The 25520-nt window shown below is 46.4% G+C and overlaps 2 protein-coding genes across 5 annotated transcripts in view; one reads left to right on the top strand and one right to left on the bottom strand.

Annotated features, from left to right (window-relative positions):
• UHRF1 (ubiquitin like with PHD and ring finger domains 1) overlaps nucleotides 1–9460 on the bottom strand; it is a 32868-nt gene extending 23408 nt beyond the window's left edge. Inside the window, exons 1-2 of one of the 3 annotated variants that reach the window (XM_079960548.1) lie at nucleotides 9170–9460; nucleotides 643–806 (exon numbers count right to left, since the gene is read on the bottom strand). In XM_079960548.1, coding sequence (XP_079816674.1) covers nucleotides 643–795 — 153 coding nt within the window. In that variant the 5' untranslated portion in view covers nucleotides 796–806; nucleotides 9170–9460. Of the gene's footprint in view, nucleotides 1–642; nucleotides 807–2841; nucleotides 2904–3027; nucleotides 3094–9169 lie in introns of those variants that run through there. The other 2 variants (XM_079960547.1, XM_079960546.1) reach the window with 2 other exon arrangements.
• An 8124-nt stretch (nucleotides 9461–17584) lies between these two features.
• Nucleotides 17585–22933, top strand: ARRDC5 (arrestin domain containing 5). 2 transcript variants are annotated; one of them, XM_079961105.1, is made up of 3 exons: nucleotides 17585–17906; nucleotides 20040–20190; nucleotides 22329–22933. In XM_079961105.1, exons 1-3 carry the CDS (start codon nucleotides 17644–17646, stop codon nucleotides 22809–22811), a joined length of 897 nt encoding a protein of 298 aa, XP_079817231.1. In that variant the 5' UTR covers nucleotides 17585–17643; the 3' UTR covers nucleotides 22812–22933. The 2 variants fall into 2 exon arrangements, with proteins under 2 accessions (XP_079817231.1, XP_079817230.1); XM_079961104.1 differs by having other exon boundaries at nucleotides 17587–17893; nucleotides 19982–20190.
• The last annotated feature ends 2587 nt before the right edge of the window (nucleotides 22934–25520 follow it).

Below are 25520 nucleotides of genomic sequence, written 5' to 3'. Positions count from 1 at the left end.
TAAGCCGCTTATCCGCTAAGCTGATAAACCGCTAAAAGCCGCTAATAGCGCTAATCCGTCAATGGGCTTGCTTCGCAAGACGAAAAAACCGCTAGACGAAGAGAATCGCGGAACGGATTCTTTCCGTCTTGCGAGGCACCACTGTACTTTATTAGTGCAAAACTCAAGCTTAAAAGCCCTTATATTAAAAGTGGTGGAGCAAACCCATAGCTTCCTTTTTAAAGCCAATCTTTGTTTCTTTCAACCGAGACTTGAAAAATGCATTTCCTTCTTCTGCACCACACATAAAGATTTGGGCCCAATCAGCACCATACCTTTAAAGCAGTATCATCCCACTTTAAAGAGTCATGGTAGTTTCCGAAGAACCCTTGGGAAATGTAGTTTGTTACAGGCACTGAGGGCTGCTCAGAGACTCCCTATTCCCCTCACAGAGCTGCAGTGCTCAGAGTTCATTGTTAAATGACTGAGAATTGGGAATAGGGGTGTCCTAACAACTCAGCATTCTTAACTAGCTGAAGTTTCCAAGATTCTTTGGGGGAACCACAGCTGTTTAAAGTGGAATGATACTGCTTTAAACGTAGGTGGGGCCTGGATGGCACAAGATGGCAGTTACGAGAGGGAAGAACAATGGGAGACGGGTACCTGTTTGCCCCTGTAGAAGAGCCTTTGCCTATCAGGTGCCACCCTGAACACTTCATGTATCCTCTGCCGGAGCTCTTCCACCTTGGTGAGCTTGGAAAGGGAGTCCACTCGGTGCGTCTCTTTCCCATCCATGCTGCGCACTTGAATCCACATTGTGGCTGTACCTTTGTCAAGGGACAAGCAAAGGACAAGATTACAAACACAAGGAGGGAAAATGGGGCAAAGCGGGGAAAAGAAATGCTACCCCCTCCCTTCAATCACTCCACAAATTATATTAACAGCATTTTTCTTCCCTCTACACTGCATGCATACGGTTATTATTTCATAATATATACATGCCCAAACCAATTTATTTGCCCATCAACTTTTTAAAAAACTGTGATAACTCTCTAAATGTTGTATTAATACAAGGTTATAAAGTGGGAGGGAGAAAAACTGGGGGGAAAGAGAAAAAAAATTTTTAAATGGAAAAAGTTACACTGGACAATTCTACTACCAGAAATTCAGGAGGCAAATTGTTCTCTCACAACTTTTCCTACTTTCACTGTAATTAAAGAAGAAGACCCACACTGGCCCCCCTCTAAATATAATACCGATAAGCACTAAAGATGAAACTGGCCAAATGCCCTCTAGTTCTTACACATGAGTACTGCTGTGTTCAGGTCCTGCCATTGGGGTACCCCGGTTGGCCACTATGAGAACTGTATGCCGGACTGGCCTGATCCAGCAGATTTCCTCTCATGTTCTCAAGCCCACAACCAGGAGCTGCATTATACCGAATCGGACCATGAAGAACCTAGCTACTGGGTCAGGCCAAAAGAACCCATCTGGCCCAACATCCCAGTGTGAAATTTGCCTGGCACGTGTTTTACACCTTCCTGCCCCCCTGATATTGTGCCCCCTCCCGAGCTCCTCAGAAACACCCTTCGCTTTCCCACACCCCAGCAACCCTTCCAGTCTCTCCCTGTGCGCCCCCCCCCCATGCACACATGTACATATATACTAGGCACATCCCCTCATATGCAAACCCAATTACTACCAGCACCCCCGACCCCCGGGGAAAAACACAATTCCTTCCAAGCCGCCACCACCCCAATCCCGCTGCCTGCTAAAGTACGGGTTTTATTTATTTAATGCTTTTTATTGATTGCTCTTTAACTCAAGGCTCCCAAAGCAGTGAACGGCACTATCTATATACAGTGGTACCTCGGGTTAAGAACTTAATTCGTTCCAGAGGTCTGTTCTTAACCTGAAACTGCTCTTAACCTGAAGCACCACTTTAGCTAATGGGGCCTCCTGCTGCCGCCGCACCGCCGGAGCACGATTTCTGTTCTCATCCTGAAGCAAAGTTCTTAACCTGAAGCACTATTTCTGGGTTGGTGGAGTCTGTAACCTGAAGCGTATGTAACCCGAGGTACCACTGTGTGTGTGTGTGTGTGTGTGTGTGTACACACACGCACACACACATACACATTAACAAACGTAACAAAATAAAAGTATTATTATTATTTTATTTTTTTATTTTCTCCTGCGATGAGGCTACATTTTAATATTTTAATGTTCCATTATTTTAATGTTGTATTTTATTTTTGTTTTTAAGTTTGTAATCATTCACCTTGTTTTTATTATTGCTTGTAAGCCGCTCTGAGCCCGGCCTTGGCTGGGGAGGGCGGGGTATAAATAAAAAATTATTATTATTATCATTATTATTATTAATTATTCATTCTCCTACCCCTTTTCCACCCCTAGTGAAGCACAGGGCGAAAGTGCCGCTCCCCCCCCACCCTCCTATAGATTCTGCCCCATGAGCCCCCTCAGAAGTAGGCCATCCACTTTGAGCCCCCCCACCACCAGCCCCCCTGCTTATCCCACATTTGCCCCCCCCACCACTGTCGTTTGCCAGGAATACCTCGTTGCCACCAGTCCCCCCTTAAACCCCACAGCCCCCCCCACCACCAAAACAACCCCCTCGCCTGCCGCTACCCCCCTTTGCCTCACTATTTTATGCAAACCCCCCCCACAAAAAGTGCAACCCCCCACTTTGAACGCCCCCAACCCAAAAATAATAATAATAAAAATAATAAAAAGCGGCTCCCCCCCTCCACAATTAATGAGCCCTATGCCCGCCTTCATTAAAAAGAGCCCCAGACCCACAATTACGCACCCCAGCGACAAAAATCCCCTCAGAGCCGCTCTTACTCAGCGCGACCTCTCAGCCAAACTTGGGCTTCTATCGCTCCCGCATTTTTTTTTCCTCCCGCCCCGCCTTTTTTTTTTTAATCTCTCTCTCTCCACCTCCACCACCCATTGGCTGAGTCCCCGGATAGCGGCGGACCGCATTGGCCGCCGCTTATGGCACCGCCCCCGTCCCCGCCCACCCCCTACCAAAAGCAAGTTCGCCTGCACCACGTTCCCACGGCGCGAAGCGTGTGTGTCTCGTTTCCCTTCTCCCTCGCGCGCGCCACGAAAATTGAAAAAAACCGCCCCCGGCGCGAGGGTTGGACGGGAATTTGAGAGCACCTCTCGCGATATTATGTAAAAGAGCAGACAGAGGGAGCAGGAAGGAGAGATCTTTATGCTTCTGAGTTCATTTAAAGGGGCAGGCGGTAAAATAAATATTCATCAACAACAACCACCTTAATTTTCAAAAGCTGTTGAGATTATGGAGGGGCTCTCTGCAGTAGCACCACGGAAACTGAAATAATTTCAATTGCCACTCTAAACTCAATTGCATAAATCCCATTTCAGAAATAAATGGCATTTCCTTTGGCTTTATGCTAGTTAACTTCACTTTAATACATCAAAGATGTACCCACACACACAAGAATAACGGAAAATAAACTACCTAGGCTGACTTAGCTCTGTTAATTTCAGTGGGACAATTGCAAAAAGAATTTACCTGGATGCAAGTCACCCAGAATTAAAAACTGGATACTTATTTATCATTATCAATTAATTCATTAAAATGATGCATCTTCTGGACACGCCTAAAAACAAAAGGCAGTTAAGGCTGCAACTCTGTGATGGCTTATTTGTAAGAAAGACTGATAATTCCCTTAAGTTTAAAAAGAGCATGCAGTTTCATTAAGTCCAGCAGGTTTCTTTCTTTTTAAAGGTTTTTTTTATTAACAATTCTCCCTAAATACAGTAAAATTACAACTACAGAAGATGCAAATTGAATTAAGCCCAGAAGGTTTCAACTGAGAAATGCAACCATCTCAGGATTGTTGATTACATTAACACTTGTAGTTGGGACAAAGGGAATGAATAGATCTTAGTTCTTATTCAGCTTTTTGCTCCTTTAATGCAGTAAGCCAGAAATTCCCAGAACAAAGACTTAAGGCCACATTCACGCCATGGGTTCAAGGCACTATGAGGCTGCTTTGAACAATCATGAGTTGTTAGGAGATCCCAGAGATCTCTGGGAAGAAAGATCAATTGTTAAACCACTCAGGGAATGGCATAACACCCACAAACCCTAGCTTAGTAGGAGAGCACCTTCAGTTTGATCCTTAGAGTCTCCAGGAAAGGCTGGAGGGGGAGAACAAAGTAAACCACCTTTGAGCTTCTTTGAGATAAAGGTGGAATAGGAAGGAGGGAAAGACAGGTTTCTGGGTTTGAGGCATGGATGCCCAGGTACCAAGATGGAGCCTGAGGCCACCATCGGGATGTGCATGCCTTGGGAATCCTTGCATCCTGACTGTTTTCACACATCCTGTAGAATTCTGTCCATTATATGTCATCTGCACAATCATAATGAATTTTAGGAACCAAAAAGTCGTATAGAGAAATACAACTCTTGAGCCGTCTGATCCCCAAATGGCAACTAGACATTCCGTTTTGGCGACTGTAACCCTGGTTTAAGGAGCCATTTGGCGCCTAGCTTATACGTATATGAGAGTTTCTAACACTGGTTTTAGTGTGTTGTCAATCACTTTGAGGTTTTTTTCTTTAAAATATTAAGTGTTATAGAAATTAAATGAATAATAATAATAATTATAATAACCACCCTACCAGGGGAATAGCAGCTAGATATTCCGTTGCAGCAATCATAGGTAAAGGGATCCCTGACCATTAGGTTCAGTCGTGACCGACTCTGGGGTTGCGGCGCTGATCTCGCTTTATTGGCCGATCATAACCCAGGTTTAAAGTGCAATTTGGCAATTAGCATATATATCCGAGTTTCTCACACTGTCTAACCATTATGCCACGCTGTTGGCACTACAACTCCCATCATCCACAGCCAGACTGGCCAATAGTTGAGGATGATGGGAGTTGTAGTCCAACATCATCTGGCAACCCAAGGTTGAAGAGCACTGGATTAAAAGATCCAAGGGAGAGATAAACCAATAATGTCCTGATTAATTTGGGTTTACGTAACCTAAACAAAGGGATGGGGGTGGCACTGTGGTCTAAACCACTGAGCCTCTTGGGCTTGCCGATCAGAAGGTTGGCGGTTCGAATCCCTGTGATGGGGTGAGCTCCCGTAGCTCGGTCCAAGCTCCTGCCAACCTAGCAGTTCGAAAGCACACCAAAGTGCAAGTAGATAAATAGGTACCACTCGGGCGGGAAGGTAAACTGTGTGTCCGTGCGCTGCTCTGGTTTCGCCCGAAGCGGCTTAGTCATGCTGGCCACATGACCCGGAAAAACTGTCTGCGGACAGTCAACTGTCTGTTGACTGCCTTGTTCAGTAAAGTGAGATGAAAAGATGTAAAGTGGCCAGTAAAGTGAGATGAGCGCTGCAACCCGAGAGTCGTTCACAACTGGACTTAACTGTCAGGGGTCCCTTTACCTTTAACCGTAACAAAATACCCCCCAATATATTACTGCAAAGGTCAAAAGCTGGAGCTGTGGAGGAGAACACCCTCTCCACTTCTGGAACAACAAGATCAGCCTCTGCCAACCTCCTGGTTGGACTACAACTCCCATGAGCCCCCAGCCAGCATGGCGGCAAAGGCTGAAGCAGATTTGCAAGCTTGCCGCCTTCATGTTCCAGAAGCTGCTTAATTGCACTTCCTCCTGTTACAGCCTGCAGTAGGAAAACCGTAAAGTATCAGTTTGTCTGCAAACCCCACCAAAGTGCAGCTGTCTATAAATAGGGACAGACCCAATTGCTCCATGACAAACAAAAAAAAAGCTTTAGAAATCCCTGCCTCACTTTCCTGCAAGAAACAACAACACAGGCGGCATTGCTCACACCATTTCAACGGCAACCTGGGCTGAAAAAGGTTTGGTCTCTTGCCATTCCCTCCAAGGGGCTCCCATTTTATCTTCACACCAGCCCTGCCATGTGGGCCAGGTGTGGGGACTGCAGTCCCCAGAAGTCGGGGTTGAGGATGGGAGTTTGCAGCGTAGCAATGCCTGGAGGGCCGCAAGCAAAACAATTCTAAAATGTTCACCAACTGCAGCTGTGTCCTGAGAAACCCACGAGAAACCCATGAGTGCAAACAGCCCTTTCCTGCTGTTTCCCCCTCATCCATTGCATGGGGTTAGAATCATAGACTCATAGAATCCTAGAGTTGGAAGAGACCACCAGGGCCATCGAGTCCAACCCCCTGCCAAGCAGGAAACACCATCAGAGCACTCCTGACATCTGGTTGTCAAGCCTCTGCTTAAAGACCTCCAAAGAAGGAGACTCCACCACACTCCTTGGCAGCAAATTCCACTGTCAAACAGCTCTTACTGTCAGGAAGTTCTTCCTAATGTTTAGGTGGAATCTTCTTTCTTGTAGTTTGGAACCATTGCTCCGTGTCCGCTTCTCTGGAGCAGCAGAAAACAACCTTTCTCCCTCCTCTATGTGACATCCTTTTATATATTTGAACATGGCTATCATATCACCCCTTAACCTCCTCTTCTCCAGGCTAAACATGCCCAGCTCCCTTAGCCGTTCCTCATAAGGCATCGTTTCCAGGCCTTTGACCATTTTGGTTGCCCTCCTCTGGACACGTTCCAGTTTGTCAGTGTCCTTCTTGAACTGTGGTGCCCAGAACTGGACACAGTACTAGATGGTTGGACTAGATGATCCTTAGTGCCCCATCCAGCTCAAAAATTCTTTGAATACTCATATTCCTTTCAAAAGCCACCCTCAGCCTGGGGGTATTCAATGGGTTGGATTCCATTATGCCCTGCTCAGAACAGAACCACCAAAAGAAAATAATGCTAAGTTAACTCCAATGGGTAAGAGCTAGGGGTGAACCAATGGAGGAGAAAACTGAATAATATTATAATTTTAGAATACTTAACTGTGAAGATACATAGATGAGGTCAGTGAGAAAGAGGAGGATTGGTTTGAGAAGATATTGAATTATTTGAGTAGGTTTGAACAATTTGGGGCAATTAACATGTTAAAAGTTAAATAAACCTTGTGGAAGGAGGAGTGTTAAGGTATATAGAAGTGTACATATGGTTGATTTGAATATGTTATTATGGAATATTATTGAATATGTACATGATTGAATATGCATACCCAATGTATCAGCCGCCTGGGGTTTCACTGTTTGTGTTTTGGCGGTTGCTAAAAAATAATATAAGTTCACTCCAATGGGTTCTAGTCAGAATAGGACTGACTCCCACCCCTTAGTTCAGACACAGGCAAACTCGGGCCCTCCAGATGCTTCGGACTACAATTCCCATCATCCCTAGCTAACAGGACCAGCTGGAAAAGGACTATGACGTGGGGCCAGAATAAACCAATAGGTGTATGCACCCGTTTTCTTAGAAATAAGTCCCATTGAACTCAATGAAACATACTTCTCAAAAACTTAAAAATTTCAAGGGGGAACAAGACTGTTGTGCAAAAGGCTGGCAACAATCACACTGTTTGTTTCTGCTAAAACAGGCTCCCTCAGCCCCCCAGATGTTTTGAAACTGCAATTCCCATCATCCCTGACCACTGGTCCTGCTAGCTAGGGATCATGGGAGTTGTAGGCCAAAAACATCTGGAGGGCCGAGGAAAAAGGTAAAGGTAAAGGTACCCCTGCCCGTACGGGCCAGTCTTGACAGACTCTGGGGTTGTGCGCCCATCTCACTTAAGAGGCCAGGGGCCAGTGCTGTCCGGAGACACTTCCGGGTCACGTGGCCAGCGTGACATTGCTGCTCTGGCGAGCCAGAGTTGCACACGGAAACGCCGTTTACCTTCCCGCTGGTAAGCGGTCCCTATTTATCTACTTGCACCCGGAGGTGCTTTCGAACTGCTAGGTTGGCAGGCGCTGGGACCGAGCAGCGGGAGCGCACCCCGCCGCAGGGATTCGAACCGCCGACCTTTCGATCGGCAAGCCCTAGGCGCTGAGGGCCAAGGAAGCCTGTGCTAAATCTGAGGTGGAGCAAAGCAAACCTTGACCCTGTCCATTTCAGTGGGATTTCTAGCAAGCTTTCTTCCAAGGACTCAGGGGGGGATATCCAACTTTAGCCACTCAAGAGTGGATCCGTTCATGGGCGTGGCCAGGATTTTTGGGGTGAGGGGCAGGCTTTATGTCCGGAAGGGCAAAACCGAGTTATCTGCCACACAATTGGTCAGTGAGTTCTTTTTATTTGTTTACTTGATTTAAGGGGGGCAGCTGCCCCGCTACCCATGGATCCATTGAAATCAATGGGTCTACTCTCAGTGTGGCTAACATTGGCCATTACCCCACATTGATAATACTACAGATGCTATGCTACTTGGGAGCAAATCCCAGTACAGTGCTTAATTCGTTCCGGAGGTCCGTACTTAACCTGAAACTGTTCTTAACCTGAAGCACCACTTTAGCTAATGGGGCCTCCTGCTGCTGCTGCCGCGCCGCCAGAGCACGATTTCTGTTCTCAACCTGAAGCAAAGTTCTTAACCTGAAGCATTATTTCTGGGTTAGCGGAGTATGTAACCTGAAGCGTATGTAACCCGAGGTACCACTGTAAACCTAATTGGGACCTCCTTTCCCACTTGAAGGCATGACCAAACTTGGCCCTCCAGCTGTTTGGGGACTCCAGTTCCCATCATCCCTGACCACTGGTCCTGTTACCTAGGGATGATGGGAGTTGTAGTCCCCAAACAGCTGGAGAGCCAAGTTTGGCAGTGCCTGCATGCAGAGGCTTTCACTCCGCACCACCCCACAGGGATGACGTGGAAGTCCATGCACAGGTCTAAAAGTGGTTTTTTCCCCTTCACATTCATTGCAATGAATGCTCCTACTCCAGGGTATGTTTCACGAATGCGTGTGGCCGTTTTTAAAAAATGTGTGGTCAGCCACCCTGCAGCCCTTGCCCTGCAACGATCTGGGAGTTAAGTCCATCTGGCTTAACTGAGTAGACTGGAAGGGCAGAATATAGACTCTGCTTAAACAACGAACAGTATATTAGCAGTATATTAAGGTTAACAGAAAATTGCAACTTATTTTCCCGCTATTGCAGCAGCCCCACCCCTCTGGCAGCCGACCCACCCCGCAATGCTGGGCAGCACTTACCTGGGGGCAGATCGCCTTGAGATCCACCACACGCGCCACTTCTGAAATACAATTGCTTTACGGATTTCTGTCTTAAAAAGGACACTCACCTGGTTTACTTGTCTTTTTTTTTAAAAAAAATAAAACTTCTCTCTCTTTCTCTCGGCTCTGCTTCTTTGCAAATCCGAAGACGGGGAAAGCGCGCCTTTTTCCCTTCCTCCGATGGAAAAATTAATAAAAAAATTAAAACTGTATCACTCAATCCCAAATGCTTCCGTTTGATCCAGGTATAGATCTCACGTGGCAATATTATACATATTATATTATATATATTATATTATACATATATATATATATAAGTGTCTATAAAAAAAAGCTGGAAGCGAAAGGTCACCCGCAACTGGAGCAGCCCGCGCAAAATGCTCCTTTTTTACGCCTCCAGTCTTTAGAGTTTGGCGGGGAAAGTTGCAGTGGGCCGTTCGGAGCCTCCTGATTGGTCGGCGGTGGCGGGAACTGGGAGGAAGTGGGCGTGGCTTCATCCGGGCTCACTTGCCATTCCGACCTGCCGCTCGGAGGGTTGAGTGCGCATGCGCGACAAATGATAGCTCAGACCTCGACTGATCAAGAGATTTTGTTGCTGTCTAGTCGTTTAGTGGTGTCCGCCTCTTCGTGACCCCCTGGACCAGAGCACGCCAGGCACTCCTGTCTTCCACTGCCTCCCCAGTTTGGTCAAACTCATGCTGGTAGCTTTGAGAACACTGTCCCACCATCTCGTCCTCTGTCATCCCCTTCTCCTTGTGCCCTCCATCTTTCCCAACATCAGGGTCTTTTCCAGGGAGTCTTCTCTTCTCATGAGGTGGCCAAAGTCTTGGAGCCTCAGTCTCAGGATCTGTCCTTCCAGTGACCACTCAGGGCTGATTTCCTTCAGAATGGAGAGGTTTGATCTTCTTGCAGTCCATGGGACCCTCAAAAGTCTCCTCCAGCACCAGAATTCAAAAGCATCAATTCTTCAGCCATCAGCCTTCTTTATGGTCCAGCTCTCACTTCCATACATCACTACTGGGAAAACCAGAGCTTTAACTATATGGACGTTTGTTGGCAAGATGATGTCTCTGCTTTTTAAGATGCTGTCTAGGTTTGTCATTGCTTTTCTCCCAAGAAGCAGGCGTCTTTTAATTTCATGACTGCTGTCACCATCTGCAGTGATCATGGAGCCCAAGAAAGTAAAATCTCTCACTACCTCCATTTCTCCCCCTTCTATTTGCCAGGAGGTGATGGGACCAGTGGCCATGATCTTGGTTTTTTTGATGTTGAGCTTCAAGAGATTACTGTACTTGAAACGCTCAGCTTGACCCGATCATCCCAGCTCTGGAAACTGTTTTGCTTTTGCCTCTTGAGGTTGCAAACCCTCTACTCATTTACCTGGGCGTAAGCGGTGTTCAGTTCAATGGCAGTTACTTTTGAGTAGGGATGTGCAAAAGTTAATTTAGTTTGCATTTAGTTTGCAACAATGAATATATCAAATTTGCGTTTTCTGGGACTGTGAAAACACCACCCATTTAAAGCAGAAGTCTTCTCCCAAATAATATTTGGAATCGTATTATTAAGTGTGCTGGGAATTGGACCCCTGACCATTAGGTCCAGTCGTGGCCGACTCTGGGGTTGTGGCGCTCATCTCACTTTACTGGCCAAGGGATCCAGTGTACAGCTTCCAGGTCATGTGGCCAGCATGACTAAGCAGCGCCACAGCGAACCACAGCAGCGCACATAAACGCCGTTTACCTTCCTGCCAGAGCGGTACCTATTTATCTACTTGCACTTTGAGGTGCTTTTGAACTGCTAGGTTGGCAGGAGATGGGACCGAGCAAGTCCTAAGCTCTGTGGTTTAACCCACAGCACCACCCGCGTCTTACCTGGTTGCTTTTGATCAGTCCTTTAGGTCAAGTTTCCTCACTTTTCTTTTTGTCATTAAAAGCTCAAACACACACACACACACACAGCCCTACCAGAGATGAACTGGCGGGGAAACCATCAAAAAATACAAAATAGTGTGTGTCATTTTAACAGGTGAATTTCTTCAAATTTCTTCAATGAGCGGTCTTAAAAAATATGATTTTGGGTGTGAAGAATTCAAATCTGCTGCTGTGTTTGTGACTGGGCAATGTTTAGCTTGGTAAGTCTACATTTGATGAAGAAGCACATAAACTGTATCCAGGAAACCAAAGAATTTTAATTTTACCCTGTGAAAATGTCAGGCAATGATAAATAATAATATATAACTGCAATTACTTGGCAATCATTTTTAATTATTTCTGTGCAATTTTACCCACATTTTACTTACCAGGCAAAACTGAATTACTGTATATTAATTGAACTAAAGTTCCCAAGTCATGTTACAATTTTTTGGCACCCCTCATTTTTGGAATTTGAAAGCTGAAAAATCCGATGTACCCTAATACAACCACAATGGGAAAATATTTCTAAATATCTTGTTTTGTCTAGCATGCCAGCAAAGTTTTAATATGTTCTGCTTTATGTCAAACCTATAGACTTCAGAGTGCCTTGCTGCACCCTAATTAAGCATGCTGACTTGCTCAAAATGGCTAAATCCCATCATTTAATTTGCATAGAGGCCTTTTGGTCTTCCAGTATTATCCTTCCAATGTTATCTTGACTACCATAATCATATCAAAGAGTGAAATTGCTGAAAGAGTCAAACATATCCCAGCTGTATTCATTCAGGATTTTGAAGAGAGGCAAAGGCATTTAAATTTAAGTCTTAAATTTACTCAGCAATGCTGATTGTTGTTATCAGCACAATTGCTGCTTTTATGAGGAGTCTCTGTGCTGATTTTGTAAAAGTTTAAGCCCTAATTTAATTGTCGTGAGCTGTGCTTTTTGCATTCATTGCCAATTAGCATTCTTATCTCCCCCTTCATTCCTGGCAGTTTAACTTTTCATTCATCTGGTGAAACTTTTGGTGCATCTTGGGTCCTCTAGCCTGCAAAAGCTTGCATCAGAACACATTTACTTTTTATAACAAAACCCAGAGTAAAATTAACCCAGAGTAAAATTCAAATTAATAATTATTTTAATCCAGAGTTAAAAGCATGTGCACATCACTACAGAGGTTAATATAATCATCTCAGCACTTCTGGGTCGGCGCCATCGCCGAATGGCGGACTCCCTCCGAGCTCCGGAGGGAGTCGGCTGGGTAGGGGTCGGGTCCTGCCGTGCCGGCGACGCGGGGACCCTCAAAAACCATGGGCGGAGATGCCCATGGACTTGGTGACTCGGCGGGCACCGTTTGTGCCCCCCCGACCCGCGAAGGAGCCTTTTTAAAGGCTGCAGAGCGGGTGACAGGGGGGTGTGATGCTGTGAGTCCAATGCTTCCCCTGCCCAGCGAAGCCGCATGCCATTCGGCGGAGAGCAACGACTTCTTCTTTGAAAATTTCGGATTTGGACTAAAAGGAACAACCCGTGAGTAAATTGATTGGACTTAAAAGGGAAATTTGATCTTTGAATTTGGAGCGAGCGGGGGGAGTGCAAAAAGGAAGTCCGCCCCCCCCCCCCCCCCCGTTGTAGATGGCTCAACGCAAGGATTTGACAACTAAGATCGAGAGATGAACTTGTTTACCTGAAAAAAATTTTAACTTCACAAAGGGAAATTACAATAATTGTGCTGGAGGAGAAGACTGATTTGTGGGAACTAAAGTGCAACCCCCCCGGGAACCGGGAACGATCCGCTATGAGAGACTGGTGAAGAGACACAGAAACTTTGACAGCTGTCAAAGTAGCTGTCAAAGCAGGAAAATAAAAGAGAACTTTGTTACGATGGCTTTGCTGGTTAGATTTGTTACAATTTGGACATAAATTATTGGAAATAAAGGCAACAAGTTATTTGACTTTTGGGTCTGATTTTGAAAGAAATTAAGTTACCATATTCCCTCTAGAGGGAGGCTGGGACATTGCAACAGTAGCAGCAAGTGGAAAAATACTATGAATTTGAGCAGGATCTGTTATCTCTTGGGAAAGCTGCAAAAACGAAGCATTATTTTGTCTACAGAGGTTTCTATACTAAAGGAGACAATGGATTTATCTATTGAAGAAAGGAAGGGACTTGACGCAAGTTATGTTCCTGAATAACAAAAGCCTCTGTGGAGAACAAGAAGTTTCTGAATTAGAAGGTTTCTGCAGCAGAACAGGAAAAAGCAACCTGAGGAATAAGAGCTGAACCAAATTTGAAGCTGGAGTATTTGGAACATCCAGACTTTAAAAGGACCAAGAAATAGAATTTAAGTTAGACTCTTAAACATAGAGGTCTGGATGGAAGAACAATGACTTTTTCTGAGAGTTTTTTCGAGACTGGACTTTCTGAAATTAAAAGCTATCAAAAGACGGCAAAGTGGAGTTGAGATATAGACGTGGATACACCAGGCTGGCAGTAGACAATGGATGAACTTTGGGGATTGGAACCGGGGAATGGGGGGGGGGGAGATTTGGAATCCAAAGGCTGTAAAATTATATATTATTTCTTTCTTTTCTTTTTTCATGTCTGTTGTTTGAAAATAGGGGAATTCGTGGAAGGGAAATGGGGTCGATCTTAGGGAATTATATAAAATATAAGGAGAAATGGTTCATTAAGATAAATAAGATAAATTAATTTGGAATAAATGGGTTATTTAAAATTTGGGGTAAGAATCTGTGGAATCAATTTAAGGGAAATGGAATACAAGAGGGGGAGGGGGGAGAGTCCGGGAAAGATGCCACTGAAACCAAGTGTAAATCATATCTGTTTTTTCTTTCTTGCTTGCTATCTTTCCTTTTTATTCTGGAAATTTTTTAATAAATATTATTTAAAAAATAATAATATAATCATCTCAGCAATAACCAACATTTGTCAGATATTTAATTATTACTGATAAATAACAAGTCTCTTAAAGGCACTGTGAGGCTCTTTGATTTTCTTTGTTGCCACACTGGAAATACTGGAACAATTTGTTCAGCAAAAAAGAGAAAAAAGATGATGGATCTCTAAAGGTAAAGGGAACCCTGACAGGTCCAGTCGCGGACGACTCTGGGGTTGCAGCGATCATCTCACTTTACTGGCCGAGGGAGCCGGCGTACAGCTTCCGGGTCATGTGGCCAGCATGACTAAGCCACTTCTGGCGAATCAGAGCAGCGCACGGAAACGCCGTTTACCTTCCTGCCCGAGTGGTACCTATTCATCTACTTGCACTTTGAGGTGCTTTTGAACTGCTAGGTGGACAGGAGCAGGGACTGAGCAACGGGAGCGGATTCGGACCACCAACCTTCTGATCAGCAAGCCCTAGGCTCAGTGCTACCCGCATGGTCTACTGGGGATTTATTATATAGAACTGTGATGTCCTGAGTATGATGTTCCTGTCTCATGTCCTCCCACAGAGAACAAAACCTCTGAGGCTGAACTTAAAATCCCAGAAATTTCACACCCACGCTGTATATTTAAAACACATTTTTACTGCGTTAAGAATCCTGGAAATTGTAGTTTACCCCCCAGCAACGCTACAGTCCCAAGCACCTTTAACAGATTTCACTTCCCAAGGTTCTTTGAGGGGGGAGCTATGCACTTCAGGTGTGCTTCAGATGCATGGGGTGGAAGTATTTGGCAGGACAGAAAGGTAACCCATTGTTGGCATCCATCAAGAGACAATGGAGTCTGCCTCCGGGGGTGAAGTCAAACCACTGTGTTAGCCAGGGCTGTCTTAAGCATATTTGGGGCCGTGGTGGAAAGATCCTTCTGGCGCCCCCCCCCCGAGTTGTCGATCTTTTTTTAAGGGGGGGGGAGCCCCAAAGTTGTTGTTGACCTTTTTTAGGAAAGGTTCCCCAGATCCCCAGAGTTGTTGACCTGTTTTTTAGGGAGCAGACTCAGGAGTTATTCTAATTCATCCTCATGATTCAAATCACCACATATCAAAAAGTTAAAGCAATCACCAGTTTGTTGTTCTTTAAATAAACTGATAAAGACACAAACAATGAAGTTCCTGGCAAGTTTGTGTTTAGGTACAAAGCTGACGTTTTCAAATATTGTGGGGGGTGGGGTGGGGGGTGGGTATAAAGCAGTGACATCCTGAACCTAAAAAGGACCCAAAACTTGGGTCACAAAGGATGCAGCCCTAAATGCACTTACCTGAGAGTAAGCCCTGCTGAATCTAATAGGACCTTAAAACCCGCCCCCGTCTTTAAAGGACTTTTTGTTTGTTTGTTTTTAACCACTACAGTGGTACCTTGTGATACGGAAGGAAAGGGGGGGGCACCTTTCCTCACCTCCTCCTCTTTGAAAGGGGGCCCGAGGCGATGACCTCGATGGCGCCCAGCTCCTGAAACCTCACACTGCTGCACAAGCACCACACTATACCCCTTAACTTTATAAAATTATATTCTTCCCTCCTATACACTTGACCAGCAAGAGGCCGAAAACTTCAGAAAATAATATAAAATCAGCCAAAGCTCCGATCTTCTCCATTTTAACGTCATTCTACTCGATTCCCTCCGGACTCCATGATGCTACCCTCAGCGCCATAATCCTCGAACCGACAGGTCACGTACACAGGAAAACCTTAATCCTGTCAGATGGTCCAGTCAAGCCCTTCCTCCGGGCAATGCTAGGTAACGGGCGATGCATATCTGTGCCATTGTCTTGCCATCACCTGTACTCAGGAAACGTTTATGCATATCTCTTTACTCTGTGCAACCCCTACCTTGCTGAAGTGCTGATCTATGCAACCCCTACCTTACTGAAGTGCTGATCTGCGCGACCCCTACCTTACTGAAGTGATGATCTGTGTAAACCCCCACCCACCTTCCTGAAGTGCTGATCTGTGTAATCCCACCTCTTGTGATGTATTCGTGACGTTTTCTGCACTGTATTCTGGGACTTGGAGGGAACTTTTAAAAGTTTATGTCGCCCCATTCTCGGGGTTCAATCTCGCCTTGAACCTGTTGCGCAATAAACTTGGATCTTCTGCTGTTTGCTCCTGTCTCCGGCTGAGCTCATTTTCCTCCGCAGGGACCCACGGACTTAGTCCGATGAGCTGGGTGGCAGAGCAGCCTCGCACCCAGATTTTGCCATAACACTTGGGATGCGAACAGGATCAGTTCCAGAGCCCCGTTCACATCCCAAATGGAACGCAAAACATGACAGCGGTCTGCGCATGCGCATTTCGCGTGTCACATTTTGCCGCTACCGAGCATGCGCGTGACGTCATTTTGAGCATCTGCGCATGCACGAGCGGCGGAACCCGGAAGTAACGCGCTCTGTTACTTCTGGGTTGCCGCAGAGTGCAACTCAAATGCGCTCAACCCGAAGCGCATTCAACTCGATGGAGAGCACCCTCTCAAGTTCATCCTTACCTCCCAACTGAGTCCTAATGGTAGTGCGCCCCCACTCAGCTTTCCCCTCCCAGCGCACCAAATCTGAATGAATCCCTCCTTCACCTTTTCCCCCTTCGTGACCCCCTGGACCAGAGCACACCAGGCACTCCTGTCTTCCACTGCCGCCCGCAGTTTGGTCAAACTCATGCTGGTAGCTTCAAGAACATTGCCTACCATCTCGTCCTCTGTCGTCCCCTTCTCCTTGTGCCCTCCATCTTTCCCAACATCAGGGTCTTTTCCAGGGAGTCTTCTCTTCTCATGAGGTGGCCAAAGTACTGGAGCCTCAGCTTCAGGATCTGTCCTTCCAGTGAGCACTCAGGGCTGATTTCCTTCAGAATGGAGAGGTTTGATCTTCTTGCAGTCCATGGGACTCTCAAGAGTCTCCTCCAGCACCAGAATTCAAAAGCATCCATTCTTGGGCCGTCAGCCTTCTTTATGGTCGAGCTCTCACTTCCATACATCACTACTGGGAAAACCATAGCTTTAACTATACGGACCTTTGTTGGCAAAGTGGTGTCTCTTGTAGTAGCCAGAGGTACTACCCCTCCCCTAACACCCCATAACTCCCCATAGCAAGTAACTTGACTATTCAAGTGCTTTAAATGGTGTCACCATTGGGTTCTCCCTGTCAGGAGCTTGTCCTACACTCGAGTAGGACCCCGGCAGAGACACATGCTTGACTGGCATGTTCTCTCCCTCCTGGTCAATCATTCGGGAGCTTCAAAAGCTTTCTTCTTCCCAAACATCACAGTGACCAATGCCAACTGACACACTTAGGGATCCGCAGACCTCAGCAACTCAGCATTTTGGCTAATCTACTTTATTTACACGGAGCACTGCAACATGGCTCCCTCTCTCTCTAGCATCAGACAGCAAAGAGAGAAAAGAACAAAGGACAACAGTCCCACTTCACAGAACACAGTAACACAAACATCCTGTCTCCGTCACTTCCCACTCTGTGGAGTCAAAACATATACCGTCATGTGAAAGACAACAATCCCATGACTGCAATCATGGAGTAGGAATTCTAACATTCCCTCTGCAAGCAGCTGCTCTTTCTTGAAACACACTGTTGTGACGTCACAAGCCCTTTTGACATCATCCAACGCAGCCCTTGCAGGGATTCTAGACCCCGGAGGGAACAGTCTCCGGAGCTCCTTCCGGGCCACCCATGTCGGTGGTGAAGTCTATCGAGCTGGTGATTCCGAAGGATGTGTACGTAGCCGGCTCGGTGGTGGAAGGGCAACTGGTTCTCAGCCTCCACAGCACCCTGGTGGACCCCCTGGTGAAAGTTGAGCTGATCGGAAGGGGCTACCTTGAGTGGATCGAAGAGACCGACGTCGAGAAGGACTACAGCCAGCCTGGGACCTGCGTCAACAAGGCAGATTACGTCCACAAGACAAAAACTTTCAAGATAGAGCGTGAGGAAAGAGGGTTGTCTGTTGCTGCTTAAACTTTTTATTTGTGCACAAAAAATGGGGAGACAAATCTTAATATTAAAAAAAAAAGTTGAGACCATACTGCTTACAGTTAAAATGCTGGCTATTCTTACCTCAGTTAGAGGTTTAAAGGGTTCTGCAATATTTTATTTACCTGATGGACACTGTCAATTATGGGTCAGATCTACTATATAATATTCTAGGCAGGGCACCAAACTGCAAGGGTTATATTCATAGAGAATCATATTCTTTTAAAAGGAATGCAAGAGGATGTCATGCACATTTTTCAATTACATGTTAAAAGAATATGATTCTCTATGAATATAACCCCAAACTACTAAACCTCTTGGGCTTACCGATCAGAAGGTCGGTGGTTCGAATCCCTGTAATGGAGTGAGCTCCCGTTGCTCGGTCCCTGCTCCTGCCCACCTATCAGTTCGAAAGCATGTCAAAGTGCAAGTAGATAAATAGGTGGGAAGGTAAACGGTGTTTCCATGCGCTGCTCTGGTTCGCCAGAAGCGGCTTAGTCATGCTGGCCACATGACCCGGAAGCTGTACGCCGGTTCCCTCGGCCAGTAAAGCGAGATGAGCGCCGCAACCCCAGAGTCGGCCATGACTGGACCTAACCGTCCAGGTGTCATTTACCTTTACCTTTAATCTAGCCCAACTCCCTGCAAATGCAGGAATCTTCTGCCCAACGTAGGGCTGAAACCCGCGATTCAGAGTCTCATGCTCTACGGACTGAGCTATCCCAGCTTCAGTGAGGTCTTCTCATCCTAAAAGCCCAGGACCTCCAGACATACAGCCCAGGGCTTGTGTCCCAGGGAAGTCACTTTGGCGCTGCTAATGCAGCAAAAGCAACTCAGGAAGTGCAGTTACAAGCTGCCTGTCTCTGCAGCCACAGCACGTGCTGTGATTCTCCAGCCCCAGAGGTGCACTCCGCTGTTATCTCAAGACAGATGCCAGCAAAAAAAATTTAATAAATAAAATAAATAAACAAGCCCAGGTTTGAAAACGAGACTTCCCTCCCCAGATCTGGACTGCAGGGCCTGATAATGAACGCAAGAGGGCCTCTGAGCACAGGAAGAGAGTCGTTATAGCTGAGGAGTCATCATAACAAGTTCCCTAGTATCTTTCACAAAATGAGCACCTTGGCCTCCAGGCAGAACCAAAATAAGCATGTAAAAGAAGGTGTGTCAATCTTAAGAATTAACTTGATTGCAAGTTAATTGGGTTCCGGCTCCCATGAGCTAGACAATATTGAACTAGCTGGACCAGGGGCCTGGCTCTGTCTATTTGTATTTGAACCAGGCTTCTATTCAGAACAATGAGGACTGGAACCTTACTTAAATTTTAGGGGAGGGGCTGTAGCTCAGTGATAGAGCACAGAAGGACCCGAATCTTGCTCTAGCCCATAGCTGTCAACCGTCCCTTATTTGGCAGGAAACTCCCTTATCCCAGCGCCGTGTCCCGCTGCTGTCCCTTATTGATGATGTCCCTTAAATTTCCCGGGTTTCAAAGGAAGCAGCTTCTCTCCCTCCCTCCCTCCCTGCTGGCCAGGGAGGAGGGAGGCTCCAACTGTGTTGCTTGGCTGCGTTGCTCACCCAATAAGGAGTCTAAGAACGACTGGGGGGTGGAGCTTGCATGCCTTGTGCCGATCAAATCGGCCGCGTTGCCTGGGGACTCGCCTTTGCTCAGCGCTTCCCAGCAGAGAAGTGACCGGTGGTTTTCCTTGCTGCATCCCCTTTGCCGGGTTGCTGCGCTGTGGGAACCACCGCTTGAGGCTTCGCTTGGCTGCTGGGATGGCTGGGCTTTCTGCCTGTGGCTCGGGAGCTGGTTGACTAAAATCCCTTATTTTGGCTGCTGGTCCCTTATTTTCAAGGCTGCTGGTCCCTTATTTTCGAGGCTGCTGGTCCCTTATTTTCAAATCTGTAAGTTGACAGCTATTCTCTAGGTTAGTCCTCACACGGGCAATTTCAAGCCAGTGACTTCCCAGGGCTCACACGTCACAAAGAGCTCCAACCACAGCAAACGAAGAGAAAGTGAGAAGAATTTCTTTTTGGCCTGCAGGGAACTGGCTGGGTCCGGGTGTCCACCCTTTTGACTTCCACTTCGTCTTGCCTCCCAGGATCCCCTCCACCTTCACTAGCCGGGTCGGACGAATCAGCTACTTCCTCCAAGGCGTCTGCGCAACGAGGGAGCTTATTCTCCGGAAGCAGAAGAAGTACCTGCTGGTTCAAGGAATCTCCGTCTTCAGGCAGGACGTTGTCATATCGGAGGTCAGTCTCTCAGAGCTGCGGGTTCAAAGCGAGTTGCATTGCAGGAGGGCTGGACTACATGAGCCCTTGGGGATTCCTTCCAACGCAACAGTTCTATGGTTCTACGACTGAATCCTCCTTTCCCTTTTTGAGCTTGGCCAAATTCCGTTTTTCCGCTATCCACGGACACCACAAATCTTCTAAAATTTCAGAAGTCCATTATTTTTATTATTACTATTATTGTTACAGTCATACCTTGGTTTTCGAACAGCTTAGTTCTTGAACGTTTCGGCTCCTGAATGCCACAGACCCGGAAGTGAGTGTTCCTGTTTGCAAACTTCCATATTTTTCCATGATAAGACTAGGCTTTCCCCCCTTAAAAAAAATGACAAAAATTAGGGGGCGTCTTATACACGGGACCATCTCCCCCCATTTTCTTAAATCTGAGTCCCCCAAAATAGGGCGCGTCTTATACATGGGGGTGTCTTATAGACGAAAAAAATACGGTATTTTTGGAAGCCGAACATCCGACGGGGCTTCCGCAGCTTCCGATTGAGTGCAGGAGCTTCCTGCAGCCAATCAGAAGCCGCGCTTTGGTTTACAAACATTTTGGAAGTCAAACTGATTCCGTTCGACTTCCAAGGTATGACTGTATTATTACTACTACTACTACTACTACTACAACAACTATTGCTACAGTGGCACCTTGGTTTATGAACTTAATCCGTTCCGGAAGTCCGTTCTTAAACCAAGGCGTGCTTTCCCATAGCAGCGGGGGACTCAATTTACAAATGGAGCATACTCAACAGGAAGCGGAACATGTTCTGCTTCCAAGGCAAAGTTCACAAACCAAAACACCTACTTCCAGGTTTGCATCGTTCTTAATCCAAGTTGTTCATAAAGTAAGCTGTTCTTAAACCAAGGTGCCACTGTATTATTATTTCATATCCTACCCTTTTCTCCAAGGAGTTTAAGGTGGCATGCACAGTTGTCCAGCTCCCCATCATTTTATCTTCACAGCAACCTTGTATAGTACAGTGGTGCCTCGCAAGACGAAAAGAATCCGTTCCACGATTCTCTTCGTCTAGCGGTTTTTTCGTCTTGCGAAGCAAGCCCATTGACGGATTAGCGGATTAGCGCTATTAGCGGTTTAGCGGCTTTTAGCAGCTTATCAGCTTAGCGGATAAGCGGCTTAGCGGCTTAGAAAAAGGGGGGGATGGGGAAAAAACCCGCAGGAACTCGCAAGACATTTTCGTCTTGCGAAGCAAGCCCATAGGAAATTCGTTTTGCGAAGCACCTCCAAAACGGAAAACTCTTTCGTCTAGCGAGTTTTCCGTCTTGCGAAGCATTCGTCTTGCGGGGCACCACTGTAGGTTATACTGAGAGTGACCAGTGACCAGGCCAAAGTCACCCTATGAGTGAAGACTCAACCCTGGTCTTTCCCAGGTCCTAGTGTGACGCACTAACCACTACAGAACACTGCTGAAGTTTTAATGTTGTATTTGATATGAGTAAGTTTCATTTATGCTCTGTAGTGGACCTACATTTTGGGGGGATAGCTCCAGAAGCGACTTTCGTCCACCTCGCTCTAGAAAAAAATGGGTCTAGTAGACCCAAGTTGTGTCACACAACTCAAATGGATTTTTTGTATATATTTCAACAATCTCAAAGAACCATTGTGCAAGGTTTGGTTAAAACCAGCACAGTTTTGAAAGGTTCAGCCTGCCATTTGATTCAAAAGGGTGCCCAGGGATATCCCAACATGAGCTAAAATCTCATTGATCTCAGGAACCGTCATGCAGAATGTGGTTACAGTATCTCAGGAGGTGCTCAAAATGCATAACAAACATGAGATAGATTAGATCAGGCTTCCTCAACCTCGGCCCTCCAGATGTTTTGAGACTACAATTCCCATCATCCCTGACCGCTGGTCCTGCTAGCTAGGAATCATGGGAATTGTAGGCCAAAAAACATCTGGAGGGCCGAGGTTGAGGAAGCCTAGATATGGATGGATGGATGGATGGATGGATGGATGGATGGATGGATGGATGATGGGTGATTTGGGCATGGCCTGCTTCAGTGACAAGGAAATTATTCTGTTTCTTACATTCACCCGGTGTTTGCATCCCCTTTTCTCCTGCTGCCCGACGGCTTTGAAGTTCCCCTTGGTGGTGGAAGTCGAGAAGGCCCTCCTGTACAACTGCTGCTTCAAGAGCTCCCCCATCACCCTGCGCCTCTCCCTTGGCAAAAACATCTACGCGCCGGGAGATGACATCACTTTCACGACGGAGATCACCAACCGGACAGGGAAGTCCATCAAGAAAGTGGTCTTCGCCCTGCACACCGTGGTCCTCTACAAGGCCTACAACCTCCGGGCCGAGAAGCGCACTTTGGAGCAGCGGGAGGAGATGATGCGCCTGGAGTCGCACATCGGGAGAGGGAACCCCTGTGAGGACACCAAGATCAACAGCACCCTCTCCCTGCCCAAAGTCATGTCCGTCAGCAGCTCATGGAAGTCCGACGACATCATGGATGTCGGGTACGAGTTGACGGCCACCGTCCACTTCCCCTGGTGCATGAGCACCTTGGTGGCAAAGATCCCCATCATTATCCGGAATGAAATCGCAGATGTTCAGGAATAATCCAAAGAGTGTTAGGGCGAAGGATCATGGCTCCAGCACTCCAGAGACTCCTTTTACCAAGAGATGTTCATAGTTTTTGGAACCACCCAGGTGAATTAAAGTTTATGTTTACGTTTTCATGACGCTTTCTGGTTCTGTTCTTGGCATCTAAGAAACTGATTATTTGTATATATACACACACACATTGGGGACGTGGGTGGCGCTGTGGGATAAACCACAGAGCCTAGGACTTGCCGATCTGAAGGTCGGTGGTTCGAATCCCCGCAATGGGGTGAGCTCCCGTCGCTCGGTCCCTGCTCCTGCCAACCTAGCAGTTCGAAAGCACCTCAAAGTGCACGTAGATAAATAGGTAAGGTAAATGGCATTTCCGTGCGCTGCTCTAGTTCGCCAGAAGCGGCTTAGTCCTGCTGGCCACATGACCCGGAAGCTGTACGCCGGCTCCCTCGGCCAGTAAAGCGAGATGAGCGCCGCAACCCCAGAGTCGGCCACGACTGGACCTAATGGTCAGGGGTCCCTTTACCTATTGCACACACACATATATGTATATAGTGAGATTTTATGTCTGTTTATTTGGGGGGGGGGTATCAGCTGCCTCAGGAGACCCTTTGAGGTCCAAAAGTCAGGGTAGAAATAAATCATTTTTCAAGCATAAGAACATAAGAGGAGCCTTCTGATTCAGGCTAATGATCAGATTGTCTCACCAGAGTGGTGCATGCTCTGGTTATCTCCCGCTTGGACTACTGCAATGCGCTCTATGTGGGGCTACCTTTGAAGGTGACCCAGAAACTATAACTAATCCAGAATGCGGCAGCTAGACTGGGGACTGGGGGCGGCCGCCGAGACCACATAACACCAGTCTTGAAAGACCTACATTGGCTCCCAGTACGTTTCTGAGCACAATTCAAAGTCTTGGTGCTGAACTTTAAAGCCCTAAACGGCCTCAGCCCAGTATACCTGAAGGAGCATCTCCACCTCCATCGTTCTGCCCGGATACTGAGGTCCAGCACTGAGGGCCTTCTGGCGGTTCCCTCATTGCAAGGTTACAGGGAACCAGGCAGAGGGTCTTCTTGGTGGTGGCACCCACCCTGTGGAATGCCCTCCCACCAGATGTCAAGGAAATAAATAACTGTCTGACTTTTAGAAGACATCTGAAGGCAGCCCCGTTTAGGGAAGTTTTTAATGTTTGACGTTTTATCGTGTTTAATATTGGGAGCCACAAAGAGTGGCTGGGGAAACCCAGCCAGATGGGCAGGGTAGAATTTTTATTTTTATTTTTATTTTTATTTTTATTTTTATTTTTATTTTTATTTTTATTTTTATTTTTATTTTTATTTTTATTTTTATTTTTATTTTTATTTTTATTTTTATTTTTATTTTTATTTTTATTTTTATTTTTATTTTTATTTTTATTTTTATTTTTATTTTTATTTTTATTTTTATTTTTATTTTTATTTATGGCCCACCTAGTCCAGCATCCTGTTCTCACAGTGGCCAGACAGATGTTCCAATTGGAAGTTCACAAGCAGAATCCAAACTTGTGATTCCCAGAAACAGGGATTCAGGACATTACTGCCTCTGTTGGTGGACAGAGAACGTGGTCATTGTGGCCAGCAGCAATTGACAGGCTTATCCACCAGGAATGTGTCCAAACCTTTTAAAGCCAAGTTGGTGGCCATCCTTATCCATCCTTTTGATGCTCCACCCCATATCTGGCGATCCTCAAAGCACGAATTAAAAATGCACCTCCCGTCCGCCCACACTTGTAAGAAATCAGTTGTTTACTTTTTCAGCACCCTGCTGTTTTGTTTAGACAAGCTTATCCAGATGTGCTTTATCTCTTTTTTAGCTGCTTTTGACATTAAATGATCTTTTAAACGATTTTAAGTACCGATTTTTAAGCTGGATTCTTATCAATGATTTTAACATTTTGCTTTATATTTTTCTAAACAGCTTAGAGGTTTTGTTTGTTTGTTGACAATCAAGCAGCATTTTCTTAAATAAAAGATGATCATTGTAACAGAGATGTTCTCACCACTGACAACAGGGTTCGGAGGTTGATCGTTGGTGACCCCCCTGCCTCAAACCAAGGGCTGCAAACACACCATAAAGAGGGGATGCGGGTGGCGCTGTGGTCTAAACCACTGAGCCTCTTGGGCTTGCCGATCAGAAGGTCAGCGGTTCGAATCCCCGCAATGGGGTGAGCTCCCGTTGCTCTGTCCCAACCTAGCAGTTCGAAAGCACACCAGCACAAGTAGATAAACAGGTACCACTGTGGCAGGAAGGTAAACAGTATTTCTGTGCACTCTGGTTTCCGTCACGGGGTCCTGTTGCACAAAGAGCGGTTTAGTCCTGCTGGCCACATGACCCGGAAAGCTGTCTGTGGACAAACGCCGTCTCCCTTGGCCTGAAAGCGAGATGAGCGCCACAACCCCACAGTCGCCTTTGACTGGACTTAACTGTCCAGGGGTCCTTTACTGTTAAGTTGTGGGCGAACATATCAGACGACACAGCGATTCTTCAAACAGCTCTTGTTTATTCCGAGGCCAGAACACAACTGAACTGAAGGGCTCAGTCAGCCTGCTTATATAGCGCTCCAGTACCACGTTACTGTAACAACTTTCTAAAACTATCCAATCACTGAACGTCACTTTCGATCCTTCATTTGCATAACTATCTACAGTATCCCCCTGCTGGCCCAGGGTGAGAACT

This window comes from Podarcis cretensis (genome assembly GCF_951804945.1).
Source record: "Podarcis cretensis genome assembly, chromosome: 18".
NCBI classification, from domain to species: Eukaryota; Metazoa; Chordata; class Lepidosauria; order Squamata; family Lacertidae; genus Podarcis; species Podarcis cretensis.
Note: the sequence above shows the minus strand (reverse complement) of the source record. Positions and strands in the feature narration are given on the sequence as shown.

What these genes read in the sequence shown, in the direction of transcription:
- ARRDC5 (XM_079961104.1), top strand. Translation starts at nt 17,644, where the DNA reads ATGTCGGTGGTGAAGTCTATCGAGCTGGTGATTCCGAAGGATGTGTAC. An exon ending in AAAAACTTTCAAGATAGAGC is followed by an intron (nt 17,894 to 19,981) that starts GTGAGGAAAGAG and finishes TTTGGCCTGCAG; the next exon opens with GGAACTGGCTGGGTCCGGGT. An exon ending in AGGACGTTGTCATATCGGAG is followed by an intron (nt 20,191 to 22,328) that starts GTCAGTCTCTCA and finishes ACGGCTTTGAAG; the next exon opens with TTCCCCTTGGTGGTGGAAGT.